Consider the following 27,937-nt stretch of genomic DNA (forward strand, 5'->3'; position numbering starts at 1 on the left):
AAAAAGGTAAAAGCGGATTTATTTCTTGATATTTGGCTGTTAATCTTCGTGAACAGCTGAAATTTTAGTGTTTCCAAAATATAAATATTTCATATTTTTCGCAATATACAACATTGTAGAGATTGTAAATGAAGATTGTGACATGGTAGAGAACACTGTACTTTGAAAAGGTATGGTCAGATTACGGTTGCGTCACTTTGAATACAATGATCATAGCACGTACCAGAGATTTTTTAAGCACCGCTTGACCAAATTATATCATCAGATAGCTGATTTCGTTTCTGTTTTCAATTTAAACATCATTTTCCAGAAACGGACACGAATCAATTTCCAATCTCCAAAATCAGCTAAATTCAATCTCGTACTCAGAGCAACTTGTACCACTTGTACCACCACGAGCTATAGGACTGGATACGAGTTTGCTAAATTCTTATCACATCAAAAGCCCTCAGGAGGAGGGAGATGATCAGGGGTATGGAGATCCATTTGAATATCGATCTCCATCTTACGGTTCTTTAATAACACATCTCCTTCACGGAGCTTGTTTGATGGTTTCCTCCGTTTCCCAGTGATGCCTCGTTTGACCAAAATGTATATAGTGACAATGATGATAAATACAGCAACAAGCGAGGCAGAAATAATAATGGCTTCCTTTATGAAATTTTCTGAATTAGCATCTCGAGCTGGAAAAAGAGACAAAATAAAAAGAAAATACTTTTTAACGTGATGAAACGAGACCTAGTGTCAGTTACTTTCAGAGATTTTAACTCAGTCGAGGTTTTGAATTTAGACTTCATGATTCAGCTCAGAAATATATTGCGGTATTCCGCGGGTTTCCGCCGGTATTCGTCTATTACCGGTAGTCGTCTATTATGTGGTATACTCCCAATTTTTGTCCCAACTGAAAATAACCAAAATAAACCAATCCTCACTATAAAATATAATGCTTTTTTTCTCATCCCCACTGAATTTTCTGGCTTGAAAACAAACGAATTTAAATCCCATAGAAACATATGAAAAGCTATAAAAAATATGGGAACATCAATCCCCATCGAGTTTCAGTCCGTTATTTTTATCGCACTGGCTGAAAAAATCCTACCGGGTCTGTGAGAAGGGGTGTAGTAGAAATGGGGCTTTTCGATTCCAACGACCTATACTGTGATTACCGTTGACAGTTTTGGAAAAAAAAAACTTATATTGAAATCAGGAGGCTTCAAATCACCTCTTTACCAAAAATGAAGTTGATAGCAGCAAAAGTTTTATTCTCTTCATTTTTATTTTCATTTTCAAATATTATTGTTATTATTTTTCTCCATTGGGCTCTTCCAGAAAAAATCCGTTCATGGGGGGTGGAAGATATATTATTTTTTTCATGATTTACCCCTGGACATTTTGATTTTTGACCCCCTGGACACGGGTTATACTCCTGGACAAACATCAAATCAACCCCGTGGACACAAAAAATTACCCCTCGACATTGCAATTTTTTGGCATTTTTTCAATACCCCTGGACAATTCATCCTCCACCCCTATATGAACGGACTTTTTCTGGAAGAGCCCATTATTACAGCATAGTATAAGAAAGCCACGGCTGGAATTTGTACGACATTGTCTTTTGCTGTTCTATCTCTGTCTCCGAGCTTTATAAGAACATCAAGATGCTCAGTTTATTATTGGTAGATGGTTTTTCAAATTTTTCTCTTATTTTCCTTTAAAAAAAATTTTATTGCTAGATATCTTTGAATCTGTACCCAATAGAACACTTGAACTAATTTTGGACATATTTTAGGGGTACTTTGTGGAAACAATAGTTTTTCGCCAAAATTGAAATTATAAGAACTATATTCAAGATGACAACTTTCCTGTCAGTTTGAATGATGAATTTTGAAGGTGCAATCTTGAAATTTTCACAGTATTATCATGATGTACTTTTTCATTGATTTCTAAAAAGATTTTACTGAAATATTGCGAAGGCATCCGAGGCACTTTATTAATTTTTGAGTTCTTTCAGCCCATCCATTTTGTGCTTCTTATTGTTGATCTTTCCTTTACAATGATTTTATAATGCAAGTGTATTATCAAGGGTATATCATTAATGTCTAAAACGCACTAAGAATTAAGTATTAACGACAAACCAATAGAATCTACCATTAAAGATGCTACATTACTGATTTCTTGATCAACAAATAGTCATCAAATACGACAGAGATAGAACAACAGAAATTCAGATGTTATCATTCCAGCCGCGGCTTTCTTATACTATGATTACAGTAGGTACTTTTTTCTCTGTCTAGAGAACCGATTGAACGATATTGAACTTACATTTAGCTTGATTGGTATTCATGTCTTCATCCAGGTAATGCGGAGGGTCTCTTTCTTCGTCATCCAAATCATCTTCATGTTCTTCATCCGCTATGAAATGAAAAGGATAATGAAGAAATAGTATTTGTTTTTGACTTACAAGTAACTTTCAGGCGTTTCATATACCCAGGGATGTGCTATGCTGGCAGATCGACGGGGCTGTGACGGCGAGGCTCGAAAAATGGACCCATGTTTGATCCGTTTGTTTAAAATTTGGGGAATAAATGAATGCTGAACAATTTCGAGTATCCTTACGAACTCTCCAGTACCTAGTCTGATGGGTTTTGATTTACTTTTTATAAGCATACAAAAATCCAAAAACTGGCTCAAAGATGCTTAGATCGAGAGATTGACATTACCTAAAAATGCTTGAATAATGCTTCTATCCTCAGCAAAATTTTAGGGGGAAATTCCACGAAAATCCGTAAAATCCCTGTCAAGACTGTCAAATACAGCCAGAATCAGGAAAATATTTTTTTTCGTTTTTAATGCTTAGCATATGATTTTAAATGTTTGCAATATCTGATCCTAAATATGATTATAAGAGCAACGCTTATAAAAAACATGTACAAGCAGTTTGGTGTAGATAATGTTAGCAAAACAAAGGACATGTCAAAATAGCGAAATTGATTGAAATCATCTCTCTTCATAAAATATTGAAATACCTGAATAGATGGTTGGGGATTTCTGGTTGGCTTTGCCTTTTGTAGTTGTTTTACTGACAGTTGAAACTGTAGAGATTCGTTCACCCGTGGTTGTCACATCTGTGGAGAGATGGGAGCTTGTTGTTGACTTCGGAATGATCATTGTCGAGTATTTCATAAATGTGCTTGATGAAGAAGCTTTTGAATTCGCTGTTGTTTTCGTTGTTGTTTTTACACTTGAATTTGATGTTTTTCCAATGTTTTTTGTTGTTGTAGAAGGAGTTGTTAAAAGTGTTGAATTGCCTTCTGATGTGTTGGAAATGTTCGCGGGATGATTTGTTGTAAATAGCGTCGAAGGTTGGTTTGAAGTGGCTGTTGTTGGTTTAGATGTTGAGGTTGTTGTTGTGTTTAGTGGAACATTTGTTGAATATTTTGTTTCTTTTGTTGTAGAAAGCGCAGTACCGTTTATAGGTTTTTTGGTTGAATTCATGTGTGGAATGAAGGTTTTTGCCGTTGTAATGGATTTTGTTGACGATTTTGTTGCAACAGTTGAGGTGGTTGACCTTTTAGAAGTTAAGAGCTCTGTTGTTGAAATGGTTGATGTTGTTGGCGGACTTTTTGGTGTTGTGGTGGATGAAAGGGCGGTTGTGGTTGTAATTATCGTGGGGTAAACTAAAACAAGAATAATTTTATCTGATTAAAAGATAAGACCTTAACGGAAAAAAAAAATTTCAAGTGAAAGCTCTTTTAAATTGATAAAAGGAGTCAACGATAGACTTCTGGAATCCTCGAACAAGCTTGTGCTAGTACTCATGGTCAACGATTTATAAAACTTTTATCATCTCCTAAGATCATGAGGATATATTAAAAGCGAGATTTTTGTCTGAGACGGAGAATTGATTTTTCACAGCAAATTAGCACATTTTATGCAGAATTTTGAGACGAATCTTTTTATACTTCATTGTTGAGACTAGTCTCGATTTACAGACCACTATTATTCTTTTAACACAAAACGTAGAAGTAATCCTGCCTCAAAGTCAAAAAGAAGAAAAAAAGCCGTACAGGAAGTTGGAATAGTAAACAAACTTCTAGGTAGTTTTTTTCTACTACTGTAAAAGAAGCTTTTGAGTAAAACTGATGTTAATTAGTAAGTCTAGCTCTACACTTCATTGAGACGGAAGAACTATTCACACTTTAATCTGAATAAAGTCCTTAATACCTTTCAAATAGCAGTTTCTGTATGGTGTAATCTTGATCACGTGTTGCCCGAAATACCCTGTCTTTATCAAAGTGTCCGAATTCGTTTCCCTTAAATCATAACGTCTACATAACATATCATTCACACCGAACAATCCCGATAAAAGTCCAAGTTGTCGGTAATTCATGATGGCGTATGTTTGTATTTGATCGGTTGCTATGGTAACCTGAAGCATGTGTCGCGCATCAAGGTCACGTGTTGGGACTAGGATGTAGGTTATAATTAGAGCAGAGGTCGATTGAAATTTTCGTGGATCCGTGCGTTTTATGTCTTGATCGATAGCCTTTAGAATATCTTTTTGATTTGTGGTTCGGTAAAATACATCGCCACCCAGTTCCAGATTGAAATCTTGTGTTCCGAACAGACCGATCAGCCAATCACTTCGAAGAGATGAAGCGTCCAATCGATCCCACGATGCATCATTCGTTGAAAGGATGCCACTATTCAGCTGTGTGGGACAAAAGAAGAGAAAATTAGAGAATTAAGGTATGAGAAAGGCATTACCGATTTTAGCGAAAATAAAATTGAATTAACATTTCCATTAAACATTTTCAGCGTTTAGAAATAAATTATAACCGTACCTACAAAATGTCAGAGTCAAAGTCAGCAATTGGTAAGAAATAGAAATAGAAAAGCGCAGAAAAAAAAACACTGCGGAGCCCCAAACTGCGTCAAATTTCTTGATCTGTTTTTGCACTTACGTAAACTCTTTTGGTAGATTGCTTTCCAAGGAATGGAGTATCTTGTAATAATTTCATCTCCGTCGCATCTTTGTCACCAGATTTGATAACGTCTCCAATGTGCTTCCCGTATGGGTAAAAACCTGAGAAAGAATCGATTAAGAACGCAAATTAATTTTCTGAAGACAATCTAAACTCAGCTGCTGCAGGTTATATCTATTCGTGGATATTCATGAAGAAATGTTTTATGTGGAGGCACCCAAAAAATACCGGGTATTTGTCATTAATTTTGAATTCAAACAATAAAACTAGTCGCAAACGACCGGTCTATTTTGGGTGCTCCCGTACAAAACATTACGTCATGAATGTCATGAACCTTTAAACTTAAAGCATGATCTTGAAATTAAAAATATGCACACTGTAAAAACCATTATTCTTGGATGGAAAAATAATTCTTCTTTTAAGAATTGTTTTTCTTGTTGTGAGATTTCATTCTTGGTTTGAGATTTCATTTTCTCATTTCAATTTCTAAAATCAAAAACAAGATTTAATATTTCATGGCCAGAATTTAGGATTTTTGGTTTAAGAAATTAAAAGCTGAAGACTTCAATTAAGTCCTCAAAATAAAAAATCCGAATTCTAGCCAAGAAATTTTGCTCTTACATTAACATTTCTAGCGAACTTTGTGAGTTTTCTTGAAAGTTAATCTGATTCCAGTAAATTAACCCTTTAAGTGCCAATGTCGTATATATCAAACATGGGCTATGTAATGCCCAGTTTGAGTAAGAAATCGTCATTTTTGAATAACTCGTAGGAATTGGATTGAGTTTCATGATCAAGCAAAAAAAATAATCAAAAGTGAGTCTTTCCAGCGAGATTCTAAGCCAAAAATGCAAAAAAATGCAAAAATTTGACAAAATCCACTTTTTTAAGATTTTGACCGTTTTTTGACAATTTTTGGTCAACGAGTGATCCATGAACCTCCAAATTTTGCCATGCTTTACTTGATTCTTTCCTCCATCGAATTAATTTGAAGTTTTACCATTGGGCATCTTTCTATCATTCAGGCAGGTCCACGCAGCGGGCGGCGCCGAAGGCGCCTAAAAGAAAGAGGAGATTCTAAGCTATCCAACGAGCTATGAACAAGCTTCTAACTCCTTCTAGATCTCGAGATATAAGTCTTTAAAGTTTGAACTAGCGATTTTCTTTAAAAAAACTTAGAAAAAAATGACCGTGGCACTTAAAGGATTAAAAAAATTGCCAAAATTATTATCTTTCTTAACCCTTTAAGTGCCGATGTCGTATATATACGACATGGGCTATATAGGAGGGCGAAGCCCTCCTGTAATGCCCAGTTTGAGTTAGAAATCGTTATTTTTGGTCGAACTCGTAGGAATTAGATTGTCCTTTATGGTCAAGCAAAAAAAATTTCAAAAATGAGTCTTTCCAGCGAGATTTTAAGCAAAAAAGTCAAAAAAATGCAAAAAATTGACAAAAATTCACTTTTTTGAGATTCTGACCGTTTTTTGACTATTTTTTGTCAACGAGTGATTCAAGAACCTCCAAATTTGGCCCTGTTTTACTTTATTCTGTCTTCTAGTGAATTGATTTGAAGTTTTACCACTGGGCACCTTTCCATCAGTTCAGTCAGGTCCGCGCAGCGGGCCTGACTGCTTTAACTCCCCTAACGTACCCCCCCCCCTTGGCCGCCGCCCACCACGCCCTTCCTCAATCGGGCGGCGCCGAAGGCGCCCAAAAGAAAGAGGAGACTCTAAGCTATCCAACGAGCTATATACGAGCTTCTAATTCTTTCTAGATCAGGAGATATAAGCCCTTAAAGTTTGAACTAGCGATTTTTTAAAAAAAACTTAGAAAAAAAGACCCTGGCACCCAAAGGGTTAATACTGATTTTTTGGCCTAAAATTACTCAAAAAGGCTGAAAAACATTTTTTTTATTCACCTTGTTTAACCCTTTAAGTGCCAATGTCGTATATCTCAGACATGGGCTATGTAGGAGGGTGAAGCTCTCCTGTAATGCCCGGTTTGAGTTATAAATAGCCATTTTTGGTCTAACTCGTCACTCGCAGTCTGAATTCCTTAGTAGAAAACATTAAGCCCTCCAAAGTCTTTGATAAACAGCGACCCTTTGAGTCTCAAGTGGTCTTCATTCCCGGTATACCTGGTATAAAGAATGAATAAAATAGGAACCAAATTTGGTTTAAAATGGTTAAAATAAACCTAACAGAAATAAGAAAATCAAAGTGTCTACTACTTTTCAACAAGTGTTAATTCCGACCAGAAATTGCAATTTAAGGAAATATTTTGATTTAATTCTACGACTTTTCAACAAGAGTTAATTCTTGTCCATTTTTTTCTCGAACTTGTTTGGACTCTTGAATCCGTCTTTTGACAATCCATAAAACAAGGGTGAGGGAGAGTGTAGCAGCGACCACTGAGCAACCATAAAACAACACTTTAGCACCAAACTTTTCATAGATATATCCACCTAGGGTGTTGCCCACACATTCGGGAAGTGAATATTGAACAGCATTGATGATTCCATACATACTTGTAAGAACACGCTTCGGAGATTTCTTTAAAACAAACTCCAAACCCACCGTCTCTGTAATTGGAAAATCGAAAATCGAGAGAATCTGAACAATGCTGATTATTTTCGGGTCATTGAAAGCAGCCACCAGGCTGAACCGCAACACTAACACGATCAGCAATATAAATATGGTGGGGAATGGACCTTTCACGAGACGCACCAGCTTCGGGATGATCAGAAAACCAATGAAGTTTCCAACAGTAAGAATAATGAGGTATAAGTTCAAGTCCATGGTAGTTGCGTTCAGATCTTTAAGGTATGGAAAACTGTAATAAAGAAATTCGGACATTAAACAACCGATACCAAATAACGTCAATACCATGACTAACATCTCATCCTCAAAAAGTGTCCGAAATAAAACTGTCCGGAACGGTTGTTGTTCAAGCTTTTCTTTTTCTCCTTTCTGCTCAAGTGGTGCTTCTTCTTCGCTATCCATCAAATCGTGAACCTCCATCTTCAGTCCTTGAAACAACCAAAGCAAGGTTAGCATATAACAAATGGAAAGAAATCCGTATAAAATGAACACACCGGTATAACAAGTCACGTGATCACTCGGGAATAATGCGATCGAATAATTCCCGATGATTGGACAAACCAATTGACCGAGAACACCAAAGATCCGTTGATGTCCATACTTATTTTTCTCGCCATTTTCGTTGGATTGTTTGATACGTAACATGACTCCAGTATCTATAAAAGCATCTAAGGAGCCATCGAATAGCGATTGGATCAAATTGACAGCAAACATCATCCAGAACAAAACTTGTTGGTCAGGAGGACTAGTACTAGTGTGAGATTCTGTACTGAATGACGAGGTCGTGTTCAGGTGTGATGTTGTCGAGTTTCGGTTCTCTTCACTTCCAGCTGAGCAATACAGAAATGTTTTGGAACCGAACTTCAACGCAAGGAAAGGCTGCATGGCGTTGAAAATGAAAGTGATAATGGAACAAAGCACAATCGTCAGACGATGAACCCGATATTTATCCGATATCATTCCGATGAACGGAGAAAACCCAACAACGCTGACCAACCGTAAGCCAACAATTAATCCAGCTTGACTTTTCGATAAACCGATACTCAACAGAAATAATACTAAGTTCATGCGAATTGTTAAATCTTTTGCAATGAACAAGAAATATGCAATTTTACAAGGAATCATGCTTTTACTGATATTATACCACGCCATTTTTCTTTCGATTTTCCTCTGAAAAAAAACCCAAGTACAGAAAGTATGAAGTGAAAAGTTTGTCTCTTCTTCTTCTTCTTCTTCTTCTTCTTCTTTGAATATGAAAGAAATAGAAATGTGTGAATTTCTTTTTTGTGTGATGTTGTTGATAATTTAACAGATACTAAATATTATCAAAAAGAATTCTCACAGAAATACGTAGCCTAGAAATCTAAGCCAGATTGATTCAGTCACTTAGTAAAATCTGAAGGTAAGTTGTGACTGAATATCTGGCTTAGTACAAGTAAACTCGGTTTCTTATCAACTGACAAAAACGAAATTTCAAATTTTCCCGGGCACGTTTTTGTAAACGCACATAAATTTGTATAATTTGTTCAACACATATTTTTCAACAAAAGATTTCCCATAACTCATTCACATAAAAAAAGCAAAAATATAAAAATAAGGAATTTGTTAAATAAATACACCCTCCTCCATATTTACTCAATTTCTCTTTCATTCATTTATATAAAGGTTTTTCAAATTAAAAGAGGGAGAGAGAAAAATATATCTTTCTTTTTATGCAAAAAGTACAGAATAAAATATATTCAAAAAGTCTTTCGTTGAGAAGTGAAAAGCGTTTTCAAAACAAACGAAAAATTTCGTTTCTTATCACATGGTCTATTATGACCAATTAGAAGAGGCCAAATGCTTACCGAGTCTCACCGACTTCTGCGTTCAAAATATGAACGCGCGCTTCGCCCAAGCCAGTTTTTCATTTGTCTTCAGCCGTATCTTAGCCTTGTAAAAACTGGCTTGGTTAACCAGGCTAAGAAATACGCTTGATGAAAAGTGGAAGCGTGGAAGATTTTGGTGTGATATTTACGAAATTAAACATGCAGTGTGTCCCAAAAAGGCAGACATATTTTACAAATAAAGTTAAATCCTCAAAACTCATTAGCTAAACTAGGCTTAGAAGGGGGGGGGGTTGTAGGGGTTCGAAATACGGCTAATCGCCCGTGTAAGAAGCACAACTGACGTCATCAAGCTCCATTGGGATACCCTTGCATGTGTTTTTGTCCGTTTTAACATTTTAAACATCAGACGGATCAACGGATCGATGGATCGACAAATAATTGGATCAACGGATCAACAGATCAACGGATCATAGGATCATAGGATCAACGGATCGATGGATAATGGATCATGGATCGATGGATCGACGGATCGACGGATCAATGGATCAATGGATCGACGGATCAATGGATCAATGGATCGACGGATCGACGGATCGACGGATCAATGGATCGATGGATCGACAGATCAATGAATCAACGGATCGACGGATCAATAGATTGACAGATCAATGGATCGATGGATCAGTGAATCGATGGATCAATGGATCAATTGATCAACAGATCAATGGATCGACGGATCAATGGATTGACGGAATTCATTCCTAGTGAATGTGATGGTGTAATTGATGGTCCTGGTGAATGTGATGGTGGAGTTGATGGTTCTGGTGAATGTGATAATGGTGTTGATGGATCTGGTGAATGTGATAATGGTGTTGATGGTTTTGCTGAATATAATGCTGGTGTTGATGGTTCTGGTGAATGTGATGGTGGAATTGATGGATCTGGTGAATGCAATGGTGGAGTTGGTGGTTCTGGTGAATGTGATGGTGGAATTGATGGTTCTGTTAAATGTGATGATGGAGTTGATGGTTATGGTGAATGTGATGGTGGAATTGATGGTTCTGGGTAATGCAATGGTAAATGTGATGGTAGAGTTGGTGGTTCTGGTTAATGTGATAGTGGAGTTGATGGTTTTGGTGAATGTGATGGTGGAGTTGATGGTTTTGTTGAATGGGATGGTGCAATTGATAGTTCTGGTGAATGCAATCGTGGAATAAATGGTTCTGGTGAATATAATGCTGGTGTTGATGGATCTGGTGAATACAATGGTGGAGTTAGTGGTTCTGGTGTATGTGATGATGGAGTTGATGGTTCTGTTAAATGTGATGATGGAGTTGATGGATCTGGTGAATGTAATGGTGGAGTTGATGGTTATGGTGAATGTGATGGTGGAGTTTATGGTTATGGTGAATGTGATGGTGGAGTTGGTGGTTCTGGTGAATGTGATGGTGGAGTTGATGGTTATGGTGAATGTTATGGTGGAGTTTATGGTTATGGTGAATGTGATGGTGGAGTTTATGGTTATGGTGAATGTGATGGTGGAGTTGGGTGGTTCTGGTGAATGTGATGGTGGAGTTGATGGTTATGGTGAATGTGATGGTGGAGTTTATGGTTATGGTGAATGTGATGGTGGAGTTGATGGATCTGGTGAATGTGATAATGGTGTTGATGGATCTGGTGAATGTAATGGTGAAGTTGGTGGTTCTGGTGAATGTGATGGTGGAATTGATGGTTCTGTTAAATGTGATGATGGAGTTGATGGTTATGGTGAATGTGATGGTGGAATTGATGGTTCTGGGTAATGCAATGGTAAATGTGATGGTAGAGTTGGTGGTTCTGGTTAGTGTGATAGTGGAGTTGATGGTTTTGGTGAATGTGATGGTGGAGTTGATGGTTTTGTTGAATGGGATGGTGCAATTGATAGTTCTGGTGAATGCAATCGTGGAATAAATGGTTCTGGTGAATATAATGCTGGTGTTGATGGATCTGGTGAATACAATGGTGGAGTTAGTGGTTCTGGTGTATGTGATGGTGGAGTTGATGGTTCTGTTAAATGTGATGATGGAGTTGATGGATCTGGTGAATGTGATGGTGGAGTTTATGGTTCTGGTGAATGTGATGGTGGAGTTGGTGGTTCTGGTGAATGTGATGGTGGAGTTGATGGTTATGGTGAATGTGATGGTGGAGTTTATGGTTATGGTGAATGTGATGGTGGAGTTTATGGTTATGGTGAATGTGATGGTGGAGTTGGTGGTTCTGGTGAATGTGATGGTGGAGTTGATGGTTATGGTGAATGTGATGGTGGAGTTTATGGTTATGGTGAATGTGATGGTGGAGTTGGTGGTTCTGGTGAATGTGATGGTGGAGTTGATGGTTATGGTGAATGTGATGGTGGAGTTGATGGTTATGGTGAATGTGATGGTGGAGTTTATGGTTATGGTGAGTGTACAGCAGGAGTTGGTGATTATGGTGTATAAAATGGTGGAGTTGACTGTTCTGGTTAATGTGCATCAGAAGTTGGTGATTTTGGCCAATGTGCAGCAGGAGTTGGTGATTCTGGTGAATGTGCAGTAGGAGACGGTGATTCTGGTGAGAGAGTAACAGGAGTTAGTGGTTCTGATGGATGTGATGGTGAAGTTAATGGTTCTGTTAATTGTGAATTAGTAATTGATGATCATGAGCTTGATATTATTGTCAGTTAAAAGGTCTTTGTTATCTTATACATACACTTCCGTCCATACGACCTACTAGGATCTAAAATAATGATTAACTGGTATATGAAATTCTCCAGAATTCAAGTATGATACGGTTAAGTCATTTTTCTTGCTTCCCTACAAAAATATTCATGAAGCTTTGGCGTTTTTTGTTAAAAATCAGACACACAGGGTGACTTCACTCAGAGTACTGTTTTCATAATAAAAAGCCTAAGGAAAAATTACACACTTCACTACGGTAAAATAATTAGTGAGAATTAAAAGAACAGCCGATGTAAAACCCCTAATGGAAATGACATCAACTTTCAAATAGTAAACAAAGTAATTAGCAGAAAATATTAAGACACCCAGATAAGTAAGTAAGACGTCAGATTTCCAACATTTTTTACATGTTTGTTTTGTTAGGTATTTTATACAATAACATATTATAGTTTAGCTTCTGAAGTTTTCTTGACTATGTTATCTTTCGGGAAGAAAAACATTTCCTCAAATTCTAGCTTTGCAAATTTCAATTTACATAGATGGAAGTTCTAATTTCAACCTTCAATGTATTTTTCTCAAAGTTGTTGAAATTTTTAATTTCGCCTAGCGAAAGTATTACAATCAGCTTTCGCGGTGCGGAAAAAAAACTAGAAAACGAAAGTAATTGATACGTTGGACGAACTCACTAAAATCAATTTACAATTACACACTTGTATAACCACGGACGATTTTCTCAGGTTTTCTTTGGATTACGTCATATTATCTTTGTGTCTTTAGCCTTACAGTCTTGATTTTTTCTTTATTTTCTTATAAGCTTTATATAAGAATCAAATCAATAACTCTTGATAGACGGTGATATACCTTTCGGTAATTAGTTCTTACAAAGTAAACCAGGGATGTCGTGCAATATGAGCATATTCATTTTTTATAAGAATATACTTTTTAAGAGTTCTTAAAAATTAAAAAACAATTGTTCTTAAACTGGTCTTATTTTTTAGTGATTTTAAGTCTCGTTGTTCTTGTAAAATAGATTTCAGATTAGCTTCAATCTCTACTTCTTGTTTTTCCCATGCAGTTCAAGTTGTAGGCGAAATTTTCGACTCCAAGTCGTCTTGTTTGCTATTGTAAATAAACATCCAAACAAAACACTGTAGTCAGTTCAACGAATGTTTTGAATAAAGTCAAATGATGCTAAAAAACGCAAGTTCCCACAAAACATTATACAGTAATTCTAGTCGTTATGTAATCTCAATTAGAGCTCATATAAGCTAGATGGTTTCAAATTGAGCGTTCATTAACTAGCAAAAAAGATCAGATTCACCATAACTATATTGTCATTACTTCCATGAATAGCATCTCAATTAAAATTTATCAGAATATCAACTCCCGCTGCAAATTCACCAGAACCATCAACACCAGCATTATATTCACCAGAACCATTAACTCCACCTTCACATTCACCAGAACCATCAATTCCACGATCACATTCCCCAGAACCATCAATTCCACCATCACATTCATCAGAATCACCAACTCCTGATGCAGAACTTCCAGAACCATCAATATTTGATTCTGATCTGTCGATCCATTGATCCGTCGATCCATTGATCCATCGATCCATTGATCCGTCGATCCATCGATCCGTTGATCCATCGATCCAATGATCCGTCGATCCATTGATCTGTCGATCCATTGATCCATTGATCCATTGATCCGTCGATCCATTGATCCGTCGATCCGTCGATCCGTCGATCCATTGATCCGTCGATCCATTGATCCGTCGATCCATTGATCCGTCGATCCATTGATCCGTCTGATGTTTAAAATGTAGAACGGACAAAAACAAGGGTAGCTCAATGGAGCTTGATGACGTCAGTTGTGCTTCCTACACGGGCGATTAGCCCGAATTACCGTTTTCCCGTCAAAATTTTTGCTGAATCCCGGAATCCCGAAAATTGAAAAAATAATAAACCGTCACACCGGCTTGTACAGGGCAAAAATGTACCTAAATACCGTCACCGTCTGATTTTAAAATACCGTTTTCCCGTCTCTTTTTTCGTCAAATCCCGTAATACCGTACTAAAAAAGGGCCAATCCCGTCACACCGTATAAGTACAACCCCCCCCCCCTTAGAAGAATTGAAATAAAATTACAATTCTCTTTTCAATCATTCAATACCAAAACAGTAAAGCAAACCAACAAATTAAGGTAGAAAAGAATCAAAAAACTTTGAATTTTTTACATCTATGATTTCTGTAATATTTCGACACTTCGACACTTATCGAACAACATCATCTCTACAAATGTTGAAAATACTTCAGGCACGACGGAAGCTTTTTATATCTGGTACGGCGAATGACGAAATTTAAGCGATTTTATAGCGATTTTACCGACGAAGAGGAAAACTTCGGGTATTTTTGTGAAAATCTGGTACGGCAGCCGCCGTACCTGCCGTACCCGTTGCGTCGTGCCTGTACTTCATACATTTAAGGTATGAAATCATGATAAAATTGACATTAATCTTTAAAGCAGACCATCAGAAAAATACACGTTTTTTATAAGAACATAAGGTTGGTATTTGATCAAATTCTATATTTGAATGTTTTCTTACACTACGGAACAAACAGCTGATTTGTTGCAAAAGACGTATTGTCTCAATACTGCTCATAATATTTTGGCACTTTTCTTAAATAGCACTGGCTGAAGACCAAGAAAACCCTTCCCCTGTCTACAAAGCTGTTGGAGCCCGGGGAGCGGGGATTGCTTTAGGAATAGTCTGAATTTCTAAAAAATGCCAACATTTATGAGCTTGATCTATGGTGCATATCATGAATACTTATGAAAATATTTTTGAGGAGAACAGATCCTTCCACCTACCTTTGAAAGGCTCGCATTTGGTATCTTCTGAATTGAAAATAAAAACATGTCTCCCCATATCTTCGCCTTCAGTAGCCGTCGACATCATGGAAACACTGTTGCTAAGTGACTCAAACAGTCTCCATGAACAACCGGGTGCTGACCAGCCCACTGTTGCATCCTGGGTTTCCAAATTCTTATAATAAAATATCCCATAAGTCTTTAGCTCATCGTAAGCTAAGAATAACTGAAAAGTGTTCTTAGGTTCTGAGTTGTTGAAGCTTGATATATCTTTATAAGTAATAATAATGATGTTCTTAGCTTTGAATGACGTCATTTTGAGGATCAGTGAAACGAGGCTGGAATTTTTTGTTTGTTGGAAAAAGATGTCGCTCGTTAGTGAAAGTCGTGTTGAGTAGAGAGCGATGATGGGTGCTTTATCGTAAGGTATGGAGATCTGGTTTTCTTCACTGACTGGCTTGCCAAAGGATATAAATCCGTTACGATTGATCTAATAGGAGGAAGAAAGATCATGATTTTGATTTTTGATTTTCTTTCGTATTTCAAATGCAAATTTTTAGGAAAGAAAATGTTTAAAGATTTCCAAGATCATACCTTTTATAGATCAGTGTAGATTGATTCTCCATTTTTTCGAGCGGAAGAGGCAAAAAGAAATCGTTCGAGTTATGGAGACATTCCAGTTGTGGATTTATTTAAAAGAGCTTATTAGGAAATCTTTACTATAACAATACGAGTTGTGGAGAGTAAACAGTGAAACTTACATAGATTTTTTTGTACGACTTGCCAAAGAATTGGATTTCCATCGACAATGACAGTTCTTCATTTGTTTGGTTATTACGCATGCGTGGAGCAGTGATGAAATCAGTGTCTAGAATTCCTAAAAAAATAAAGAAGGTATTGTAATAAGTTGGTAGCTGTACCATAGAATAGTTTTGTCGGGGTTTCAACATTAACTGGTTGAAGAAGTACAAAGCGTACTAAACTAAAGTTATGAACGTTAGGGTCAGGCTGTTTTTCGTAAATAATACAGTTCGGACAAAGTAAAAACTAGGCAAGCAATCGGGGAATACTTGTTTTTATATTAAGCACAACACTCGAAGAGCAGAACTGACGAAAGGGGACTTTTTTTCATCGACTCTGCAAGGGAGTTCAATAGACGCTAAATTTAGTTAGGTCCAAAATATTTGACTGTCAATGCATGCAAATGAGGATTATTTAATTGGTGGGTGTGGTTCGACCCCTAATGAGCGCTATCAAACTTAAGGAACAGGGCACGAGTTTGGGTATTGATTTTATCACCTGTCACCAAATCACACGGTTTAACAGGAAACACCTGAACATAGTTCGTCATTTCTACTTCCTTCACTGTTGGAGTTTTCAATTTCTCAACAGATGGCTTCTTGCATGCTTTATCATAATACCCACTCGTTGCACCCCCGTCGGAACTGATCCGGTAATAATTGATAATTCCATAAAACCCAGCTTCCGTATCAAGTAAAACGGCTTGGAAGGTATATCTGGACGACTCTACAGCAACTTCTTGTAGATTGACATAAGTTATGATGATTCCACGTTTGACTGTCACATTCATTGTTGTTTTATTTCTGATTCTTTCTTCATAAAGATGAAGATCTCCTTGTGTAGTCGTTTCACGGAAAAACATACAGCCGCCATCTTGAATTGTGAAATCTTTGTACATGATAACTAGAAGGTTGTTATTTTGAAAAAGGTGAGCGCTAGAGTAACTTTTTGGTTGGTTGACTGATATCACACTGTTGACGCCAATCTGAAGAGTCAAGAGAAACATCGAGGAAATTAAGAGATACTCAAAATTTTGACAAAACTTAATTTGGCGAGCATCAAACAAAAATCATGAAATATCTTAAAGGTTTTTTTTTTCACAAGTGTTCCCGTTTCATATCAGACACATATTTCATATCAGGACAGTGCCTGCCTATTGTTACATTGTGCTGATATAAGCAAAAAAATGTTTTTCTTTTCCTATTTCTGACCAATTTTGCTCCACATCCGGGTCAATTCAATATCAAAAAGCTTGTAAAGTTAAATTGATGAGTAAGCAAACGATCACTCTTATTTAAAAGCAAAACCTTTAAGTTTGGAGAGAAACATTCATTTAATTTTGAAGTTGTTCGACAGGTAGTTTGTTTCTTATTGGCATAAAAATGAGACCTCTTAGACAAAAGTTTTTTAGTGGTCAAGACTTTTTCGCAATTAAAAAAAAAGAGATAAAACTGACTTACATACAAGACCGGATAGGATTTAGTGAAAAATGGGAAAGGTTCTTTCAACGTATGACTAATAGCTGCATCGTCTCCTCTTATCATCATTGAGTCGCCAAGCTCTGTCCCGAATGGCAATAAAACTAAAAATAAAAGCAATTGAGGTGAATCATCAGTGTCATAGAAATATGTTGTTTTTGTGTACCGGGTGTCTTGAAAAGAGTAAAATCTTTCGGTTTACTCAAATATTTTAAATATTTCAATAATAATGATACTTCAAGATTTTTTACCTTCATTCATGCATCTTTTTGTGAAAACAGGGAAAATGTATTGCCCTTTGAATCCAGTGTTTGTATACAAATAAGTAGACTTCATGCTGTCCCCACGTCCTCGAAACCAATTCCAATCGCATAATTTATTCGAATACCCCATAATCCCTTGCTCGTGTATCCCAGGATGCCACTTATAGTGGGAAATGAGATAAGTTTCTTTGCCGTCTGAAGCTAAGACAGCTTGAAAAGTCATTATATTGTGTGAATTTTTGACTGGGACACCGAGGAAAGTAAAGACAACCGCTTGCTTTGCTATGAACGATTTCCATATAAAACGACTGATTTCTTTGCTCGCCCACCCGAGAGTTTGTTGATCACGTGATTCTCGATAGAACACAGTCCCTATTTTTGTGGTATCCATGTCAACAGACAAGATGGCGATGAATGAATGCTGGGCGTTTGGTATCGGGCGTTGTGTGAAACTGGAGGACGGAGGCTCGATTGAAATGACACCATCCACTGAAATCTAGATGTAAAACAGGAAGCTGTTAAAAAGCTCAAAAGTTATTTCATTCAATCCGTGACGTTCTGAAATCCTTTTAGAACACCATTATCTCTCCTCTTTCTACTACATGTTTTTTTTTATAAGCATAACGCTTAAGCATATGAAGGCTCAGATTTGCAGAATTCCTACGCATAACATAAGCTTATGTGTCAGTCTGGAATATTTTTCAAGTTGTCATTTTTATCTGTTTAAAAAGGTTTGGTAAAAAAAAAGACATTCCACGCTAGCTACAATCATGGTCGAAATAGAATGAGAATTCCGGTTATTTTAACGTTTTTCAAGATTTAAAGTTCTGGCGAGAAAGTCGATTTTGGGCTATCTCTTTAACTTAATCGAATATTTCAATTTGGGAGGGGTTGGCAGACTTCGAGGCTATATTCTGAGCCTTATTGGACTATTTTTGAACTTTTGGATCCTCAGATCCTAAGGTCGTAAGACTTAAGTCTAGCGTTAAAACTCAGAGTTAAAACTCTACCTTTCAAACCTACTTTAGAGCACTTACAAATCGATTGTGGTTTCAAAACTTCCCGGTGGATTTCCCTTTTTCCTCAAATATTACAACCATGATTGTATATTCCACTGCTCCCAAAATCTGAACAAATTTTTACAAAATTTCTGAAATTTCACTAAAAACTTGGCTCGGGGTGAATCATAAGCATGATTCATAAGCATATAATAAGCATAAGCTATTAAGAACTCAAGCATACACGAGCCTGACCAGGGGGCATACATGTATTGCCGTTATTGGCCAGAGATTTATAATTTTCCGTTATACAATGGAGAACTCGAGCCTGTATTACTCTCGGGTACTTAATAGCCGTCCCCCCCCCCCGCTAATTAATTTTTCGAAAATTTTCCACCCAGGACATTCTTATTCCAACCCCCCCGCTTATTAATTTTTGGGAAAATGTTTTTGAAAGTTCCCTTTTTTGTCCTAATTCAGCTGTATTAGCCTCCTTTTCAAAAATTTTCCACCCAGGACATTTTTATTCCAACCCCCCCGCTTATTAAGTTTTGAGATTTTTTTCCAACCCCCCCCCCCCGCTTATTCCAACCCCCCCGGCTATTAGGTACCCGAGAGTACTCGAAAGCTTCCCCAACTCAAACAAGTTTTCTGTTCCCAACAATGCCTTACAAATCAGTCCCCATAGCTCGAATGAGATTTGAATTCCACTGCGTGTTCGATTCATGGAGACTCAACTGTATAACTTACAATTTAAGTGGAAGCTTACATAAATTTGATTGTATGTGCTTGAAAATAACGGTATTGGTTCTTCTAATTGTAGTTGGACAAAAGAATTATCACCCGGTGGAAGGATTTTATCGCCAACGTTCTCACCATGTTTGTAGAGACCTGAAAGTTGAAAAAGAAATTCTTGTGGTAAAGTAGGTGCAACATAAGGGGATATTTTTTTGCGAAAATCATACGTTGAAAGGGATATTATCTTGCTGACTCAACAAAAAAAGCTAGTTTATATTCTTGTAAGCAAGGTACTCAATCGAAAATTTCTCATTAACGTTAGATTCGAAAGATCAATTTCAGCATGAAAGTTTGCCTATTCAGAAAACAACCACTATAAATTGAAACTTTTGTTTTGACCTTAGCCAGAATACCTTGACCGAATACAAACATACCTGCGAAGGAGCACGTGATATCAGACAATGAAAACACGTGCAAGCCTTTCTTTCCAATATTGGATGTTTGTTGTAACTTCTCACTTGTGGTGACCGGAGCGAAGGCTTCAAACTCACATTTCTCATCGAAAGAATAGCCGGTCACTGCACCGGACATGCCAAGACTCTGGTAATTGATCAAAAGATAGATATTTGTTGTATCTGTTACTATGGTAGCTTGGTAGGTGAACTTTTTCTCTTGAATCATTTGATCACAAACATCACGGTAGGTTACGATTAAAGCTGATGTCGGCTCATAACTACGGTCAAAGTTTTCGCGTATAATTTCGCGGATTTCCGCTAACGCTGATGGCTGATCTGTGTGTCGGAACAAGATGGCGGAAGTGAGCGAAAGGGTGGTTTTCTTGTGATAAAGGGCGATGAATTGGGCGTCCGAAGATGGGATAAGAGCGCGATGAACATTATGATCGAATCCTAAAATTCCGTTGTGATTGATCTAGAAAGTCAATGTTATAAATGAACAGTCAATTATTATAAATGATGCTTTACTAGGCAAGGATTACGGAAAGTCATAAGAAAACATCCAAGGTCCTTAAAAAACAAGACTGGTATCATCTCAAAAGTTATTAACTTGAAAAGATGCAGTCAGTGAGCTTAGCATCACTTTTCTCTGAAAACTCCGATTAATGTTTCCACCAATATGGATAAAGGTTAGATTCCGGTTTCAAATACATATCATTGAATACAAAACAAACCTACTTTAAACATGTTAGCACACAAGATGATTTATGAAGATTTTCCAGGTTGTGTTTTTTTTTAACTGAAGTATTTTTATTCAAGTAACAAAGATGAAACACTCACAAAAATGGAGGAGAAATTTTTAAAGATGGGTTTTTGGAATTTGATTTCTCTGTATGGGTCAGTGATGAGGAACTTTTCGTACGAATTTTCGTTCTGTTCGTCGAAGAAGGGAGCTGAAAGGGAAAACCAAATGACTTTATTAGTAGATTATCTGTTTGTGCTCATCCGAATACTTAATACGTCAATTCACAGTCGCGATGTGTGGTGGGTAGTATCGTGTTTTTCTAACAGCAGTTTCAAATGCGAGAATTTCAACAAACTTTAGAGAAACACTAAAAAATTTGATTTATCATAATTCACTCAACGTGCAATTTTATAGACATCCTGTATCAGTGCCATGATGGAAATTTTGTTTTTTGGTATAAAAATATCAGTGGGATGGTTCCGACGAATAATTTCATAATAATAATAATATTGTTTACAATTTCCCACTGGAGATGAAATTCCAGAGACTTTTTGGTCAAAATTATCAGTGGGTAAAAATAAAATCCTTAGGTTTGTGACACAGAGATGTTAGCGATACTCAAGCAAATTCTGCATCAATGTAGTGCTTCAAGACTATTACAAATATGTCAATCTACATGAACACTTAGTTTTTAACCATCTACAAAGTAGCTTTCAAAATCTTACTCTTTTGAGATTCATCTTGGCTTCCATAGATTCCACAACGCCCTATCAATACCACCATAGCTATGCTAAACTCTAACTTAAACATATTCCTTCCTTCAAGAGTCCGAGCGAAAGTTAGAGTAAGATCTTATCCATAAATCTTCAAGTTCAAGTTACGTACAACCTATCAGAAAATGGCGTCATAATTTGAAAATTTCCTTCATTGACAAATATCATCAATGATAATTCGTAAGCGATTAATAAAAGCTGGATGATAACATTTTCTTCAACAAAATAGAAAACTTCCTTCTTCGAAAGTACTTTTCTTCCTTCTTGTATAATAATCAGAAAAACATGAATTTTGAGCTTATTCGTACCGTTAATAGAAAGCCTATAAAAGGGAAAAATTCATCAGCGAAATGATGTATTTAAAGGCTTGGATGCACCCCGCTATGGGATATAAATTTAAATGAATCTTTCAAGAATCAAACGAAATTCCGATAAATAAGAGTCTAAAAGGTCAATTAGGGAACCTTTTAATGTAGGATTTTAGAGAAAGAAGAAAAGGCCAGCGAACCATAGGGGAGTCCATTCATGGAATATAACATGAGCGATTCAAACTCAGTCATATCATTTCGAAAATATGACGTGAGTAATAGCCAAACCCTATCTAATACACCAGCTCAATCTCAACACATTGAATTATAGACCTTCATTTGTACTTTGGAGAAACATTTTGCGCGCTCGGGTTTCATCGGAATACTTATCAATAAATGTAATTAATGAAGAAAAGTTTTGTCCGACGAGGGTTCCTTTTAACTTTCAATTCTCGACTTCAGCTTGAGGAAACATGTACCTTTTTGAAAATTGAATGCATGAATCACATTCACCAGCACCACAATTATAAAGAATACAAGCTCTTTCATTGCATTTTTTACACAATATACCAACTGAATTCAAGAGTGTACACCAACAGTGTAAATATCGATTGGTTGAAGCTTCAAGTAACCAGTAATGTGTAACCAGTTTTAAAAATGACAACAAAATTTGAGACAATTTAACCTTATACCAATAGGGCATTTATAGGATATTCTTAAAAAAGGGCAGATGGTACCATGGAAGCCATAAAAAATGACCAGGAAACAAAGTCAAGTGCTTTGATTAATTAGCACAGTCACACTATTATGACAGAAGAGTTGAGTAATAGCAAAACCGCAAAACCCTGATGCTTTTTTTATAATGATTCTAAAGTATATCTTCGAATTGTATGATGGTTTTGAGCTTGTTGAAAAGCTTTTTAGGAGTGGAATATTATGTAAAAGAAAAAAATTAAAAAAAGGAAAATGGACATGAAAAGTGAAGAAATAAATCAACTCCTTCAATAAATATGTCATAACTGTCATTTCTAAATGAGCTATATTCTCGGATCCAAAAATATCTTTTCGAACAATTTAATTCAATTGAAAGATATATATCAAACTCTTATAAGTTAATCATTGATCGACTTAAAAATCCATGTTTATTTGATAATTCCACTCCTGATTCTCTTTTCAGCAGCTCAAAAATGCTATTCAATTCGAACTCAGTCAAAAGTTATAGCCTTTTTTATCTCCACTATAGATTATTGAGACAGACTTTATTTTAAATGAAGCATCATGCTGACTAATTGAGGCTCCTTTAGACAGGAATAAAAATTGACGGTAGTGTAAAGTTTGACAACAAAAAGATTTTGTACTGAAAAAGTCATCCCTGTGGCATTGTGGTCCATAATGTTATAAAAGATGAGCTAAACTACTTCTAGGAATTAGTTATGTGCGATCTGGATTAGATTTTCGCTTGGAGTTACAAAAAACGCAAAAAACATAAAGCGTTTCGGGAGGTCTCACTAAGGGTGAAGCATTTTCTTAAAAGTGACAAAGGGGTAAAAACGTTGTATTTGTGGCGAATCTTTAGTTTCATGTTAAAAAATATCACAGTGAAACTGTTAAAATGTTTACTATGTACAGTCGAGGTAGTTGTATAAGAAATCCTAAGCACCAAATCTGGAATATATACAAGTTTCTCTAAGTCCAGATTTTGGTCAAAAATATAAACAAGCAAACCGAAGCCCTCGTTAAAGCGGGCGCCAGAAAGGTTCATGAAAAATAAAAGGTTTCCCTACTCAAAGAAAAGTTTTTACAAGTTACAAAACTAAAATCGTTCGATTCAGTTTTCAGAATGTTCAATAAGTAATTTCAGTGCAGATGTTTATGAATAAAAGTCTTTAAAAAAGACGCACTTAAAAATACAAGTCTTTCCGGAGTCGGAAAAGTGAATGCGCCTGTACGAATGTCGGTCTTGCTCAATTTTAAGTTTAGAGTCTATTTACACTAAACGACCGAAGAATTCTTTTCTTTGTCAGCACTTTCTTCTACGTCATAAAGCGCATGCGCATTCATGTTAAATTCTTTCGTGACGTCAACAGAGCTCCTGGATGGAGTGCTGGCTGAAGTATGTGAGTCCCTCCTCCTGTTGAGGAATTTCGGAACGTGTAACAATCCACCTTCTTCGAAGCCAGCGGAAGCACGGCGTATTGCACTTGAAGCACGTCTTGAAAAAGTAGAGAAAAAACTGCCATCTTCCATACTCGAAGCACTATCATGACAAAGTTTCTTAACTGTTTCAACCATGGCTTTACGTAATGACCGATTGAGTAACAAGTATACTATAGGGTTCAATCCTGACAGTAACCAGGGGATTACGATCATAGCGATATTATGAGCATCGTTCTTAATTATCGTCTGATACGCATGCTCGTAAATGTGAGTTCCGATAAAATACGACCAACCTGTCGTAAACGGTAAAACGATAAGTAATATGTTCGCCGTCACTTTTAACTCACGTAATAATTTCCGACGCCGTCGTTTCTTTTTATCATTTTGTTCTCCGTTTTGATTGGCTACTGCATTTGATACTCGTTCCAGATCCCTTATACTTTTGAGCTTTCGAACGATGACCAAAAATATGATGGAATAAGACACAACAATGATGGTTACGGGAACAAAATAACTCATGAATCCCACGTACAAAATCACGGCGTAAAAAGTCTCATTTTGATAGCGTATACGTAAAAACGCAGCAATCAGTAACGCGAATGCATAACACCAGACGAACAAGATAGCATACACGGAGCGACGTTTTGTTAATATGAATTCGTAACGTAACGGATATACAACGGCGATACCGCGATCTGCGCTTACGCAAGCTACGTTAATAATCGATGCGACGCCTAGGAAAATGTCTATGGTGGGGATAATGAACTTCTTTACTTCGACTGTTGATAAGATGTTATGTATGCCAAGGACCCAAATAAGCAACCAAATTAACACTAAAACATCGGCGACGGCTAAACTACATACAAAATAATTTGTCGGATTACGTAATCGACGTCGACGTAAGACTAAGTATATGATGATCAGATTGGTAGGAAATCCAACAAAAAACGTAAAAAAGCCGGTGATTTGTAGTGAAAAAAATGTCCACTCATTGTTGGGTATTATGCCAGTGTTTGTGGTGTTGGATGACGACGTATTGATTACCATGGTTACACGTAACTGTTGTTGATGATGGCAAGTCTGTAAAATGTTGTTTTGGATTTTGTTGAAGATTCCGTTGCTGTTGTTTGCTGACTTGTTTTTTTTTATTGTGTTTCTATAATCTAAAACCAATCAAGCTTGATAAAGTCATTACTTTTGCATTCATATGCAATGATTCTGAAAATTATACCACAATCATGGACAAAATATTTCAGACAAAATTCTCAAAAAACGTTAAAACACACTAAAATCTCAATATATTTCGAACATGATTACAGAACAAGAAAACCCAATAGTCCAGTTTTCAGCCTTGTTATTTCATCGATCGTAAAATTGCTTTAGATTTGATAGCATACTTCATTTGAAGGCTTAATCAGCTTTTGAATCTGACTTTTTGAACTTTACTAAATGTGGTGAATGCTCAAGATGTGCAGAGGTTAAAGCGTTATCTCCGTTTATACCCAAACTAAAAAATTTAAAGATGCAATAACATGATAAAGTCGAACAAAATCATTTTCATAGAATCATTCCATAAGAACTGAAGGCTCAAGAACCTCAAAAATAAGAACAATTTAAGAACAAAACTGGACCTGGAATGACTAAACTTAAAGCAGACAAAGAGTTGACGTATTAGTAATTTGGCCTAAAATAAAAACCTAAAATAACACAATTTTGCACTAAAAATAAGAACATGATAAGAATAAGTTGATGCTGAAAATGGTAAAAATAAGAACAGTCGAGCCTTAACAAAAAATACTGGTTCTTATAAAAAACAAAAAATCAACTACATCCACACACAGCTCGAAGATTTCCACACATACCTCAACTCTATCCACGGAAAATAAACTGATCACAAAATTCCTCGATTGAAAAAAATTAGATTTCTTTCATAAGTTCTTTTGACATTTGTTTTACATAACCGACCCTCTCGCGTTCATTACCCCATCTTGTGTAACACCTTAATTCATTGCAGTTAATGCTTTTATACCGGCAGTTGCTTACCGACCAATGGTATTAATTTGTGAAAGATATTTTTAGAATTTCTACTTAAATCTTGTTATTGTTTTCATAAAGAAAATTTCAAGGTGGCGAGTTAATAAGTATCTTTTGGCGAGTTATGTTAAGTGTCGATGACGTCACTGATTTGTCTCACTTGACATTAAGGTCATTTTTTTCAGTGAAGAGAAATCACGAGTTTCTCATAGACTGCATTGATGACGTCATGATCAGAAAACATCTGGTAAGTAGTAATCAATACCAAGTAATGAACTTTCGCGGCATAAATTATGCTAATTCATGATAAGCACCATTGCAATGGCTTCCACAGACACAACAGCTGATTGGTTGAAAACGACGTATTGACTGATTTTACGTCACTTACAACCAATCAGCTGTTGGGACTATGATGTAATGTAAGAAGACTGCAATGGTGCATATCATGAATAGAGTTTTGTGCCTTTAATATCTTGTTATACAGGGTGTCCGGGAAAAAGTTGTACGGTCACTCACTCTAATTCTAATTCAGTATAGATTTTTTATGCAATATTTTTTTCCAGACGGCCTGTAGATTCCTAATATTCTCTAAATTTTGTCATGTATGAATGTTCTCAAGGAGATAACAAATTTTCGTAACAAATGATGCTGTCATCGACAACTAGAAGACATCATGGAATTAAAATCAAAATAGCTTAGATTTATTTTGTACCATAAAGAATTGGAATTAGGGGACATGAAGTCATTTCAACCACTCGTTTATTTTACAGACCTACGAAGTCATTTTCCATTTAAGGTGCCAAGGTGTATTATACAAGCCGATTTTCAAAGTATTTAAAACCACATGATGCACTGCGAAAATCCCTAATTTTGGCTTTAGACCCCTAATTTAAAGTATGAATTTTTGAAATGCCAGATAAACATGAATCTCGTAGCTCTAGAGAACTCGCGATAAGAGACAGAAAAAGGACTACGAAACAAAAGTTAAGCGCCCGAAGAGTTTATTTAATATAAATTGAATAAAAAAAATACAAAAAAGAGCTCATTCAAAAATTGCACAGCCAACGAACCACTTAAATTTTCGACTATTTAGAAAAAATCGTACACTTGAAAAATGAAGTAGTAGCACTACACGTTCTTTACAAATTGCACGTTTTTCAACTTGCACGATTGAGTTCGTTTTGGTCTCATTTGCTTTTGAGAACAAGAGGGGAAGATAGAGATGAGAGAAAGGATGTCAAACCAATCGTACACGCGACGCATGTTCTTTTGAAGAGCCTCGCTTTCAATTTTCTAATTTCAAAAAAAATCTCGTCTTTTTATTTTTAGAGTACAAAAAGTATTTTGGTTCATTTTGGCACGCGATGACGTTTTTTGAAAGTATTTCTTTTTAAAGAGTAGAGAGTAAAAAGCAGCTCATTAGCTATTTGAAACGGAAGCAGGGACTTTGATAAGGAAGTTTCAATTACTGTCAACGCCGGCTACAGAAGATACTCAAAATTAATGAATGACAGAAAGTGATTCTTTTGTTAAATAATCCTTTCCATGGAAGTAGTTACTTCCCCAAAAAGTACCCATTTTAACCGCCGCTGTACTGGTTTCCATAGAAACGCGTGAACAATGCTGATTATAGTCTATCCAGTATCTCATGAGTAACATTTTATTGACAATGCCACTAATTTTGAATTCTCGATTTCCATAATGTCTTTACAGCGGTAAGTTTATTACGTTTCGTCTGTTGCACTCCATAAAAAAGTATTATACTTTCACTCAAATGACACTGGATAGGTAGTGACAGTTCTAAAGGGACTCAAGATTTATGACGAAGAATGTTTGTTTTTATCCCCTTCTTTTTACAAGGCAATGAGGGCTGTCCGCCATAAATTTTGAGCCTCCTCCTATGCAAAGTGTCCAAAAAAGAGTGTGACACGTTAAAACGAACCATGTCCCCTGTTTTGTCCCCTGCATTAATTTTTGAAAATATTTTCAGCTATTACATCAAGCCCCTTATCTTGCTTTGAAAAGGCCTGCTACAGGCTAGATATATATTTCCCTTCAGGAGTAAAATGTCAAATCCATGTTTATTTCACCCCTTACCCCTTTTATAAGACCCCTAAGGGTATTTTGATAAAGCGTCGATTTTCCAGTCAACCTAAAAAGATTATGTTGAGATGAATTTTGACGACTTACCTCAAAAAAA

At 36.3% G+C, this 27,937-nt stretch overlaps 3 protein-coding genes across 4 annotated transcripts in view; all 3 read right to left on the reverse strand.

Annotated features, from left to right (window-relative positions):
• On the reverse strand, positions 1–25,703 carry LOC136824575 (uncharacterized). 2 transcript variants are annotated; one of them, XM_067080558.1, is made up of 14 exons: positions 25,566–25,703; positions 20,561–20,673; positions 19,700–20,195; positions 19,297–19,418; positions 17,518–18,025; positions 17,249–17,370; positions 16,287–16,773; positions 15,749–15,864; positions 14,988–15,477; positions 4,965–5,086; positions 4,225–4,711; positions 3,027–3,677; positions 2,323–2,412; positions 1–683 (listed from the first exon to the last, which is right to left on the reverse strand). In XM_067080558.1, the coding sequence occupies exons 3-14, from the start codon at positions 19,944–19,946 to the stop codon at positions 439–441; spliced, it is 3,687 nt and encodes a 1,228-aa protein (XP_066936659.1). In that variant the 5' UTR covers positions 19,947–20,195; positions 20,561–20,673; positions 25,566–25,703; the 3' UTR covers positions 1–438. The 2 variants fall into 2 exon arrangements, with proteins under 2 accessions (XP_066936659.1, XP_066936658.1); XM_067080557.1 differs by lacking the exon at positions 25,566–25,703 and adding an exon at positions 21,191–21,338 and having other exon boundaries at positions 365–683.
• The window catches only part of LOC136824638 (sperm flagellar protein 2-like), a 258,048-nt gene that overhangs the window by 76,790 nt on the left and 153,321 nt on the right, over positions 1–27,937 (reverse strand). The gene's annotated exons all lie outside the window — the stretch shown is intronic.
• LOC136824577 (alpha-1A adrenergic receptor-like) lies at positions 23,100–24,878 on the reverse strand. The gene has a single exon (XM_067080559.1). The coding sequence runs from the start codon at positions 24,748–24,750 to the stop codon at positions 23,539–23,541; it is 1,212 nt and encodes a 403-aa protein (XP_066936660.1). The 5' UTR covers positions 24,751–24,878; the 3' UTR covers positions 23,100–23,538.

Source organism: Clytia hemisphaerica, unplaced genomic scaffold (genome assembly GCF_902728285.1).
Source record: "Clytia hemisphaerica strain Z4C2 unplaced genomic scaffold, Clytia hemisphaerica genome assembly, whole genome shotgun sequence".
Taxonomy (NCBI): domain Eukaryota; kingdom Metazoa; phylum Cnidaria; class Hydrozoa; order Leptothecata; family Clytiidae; genus Clytia; species Clytia hemisphaerica.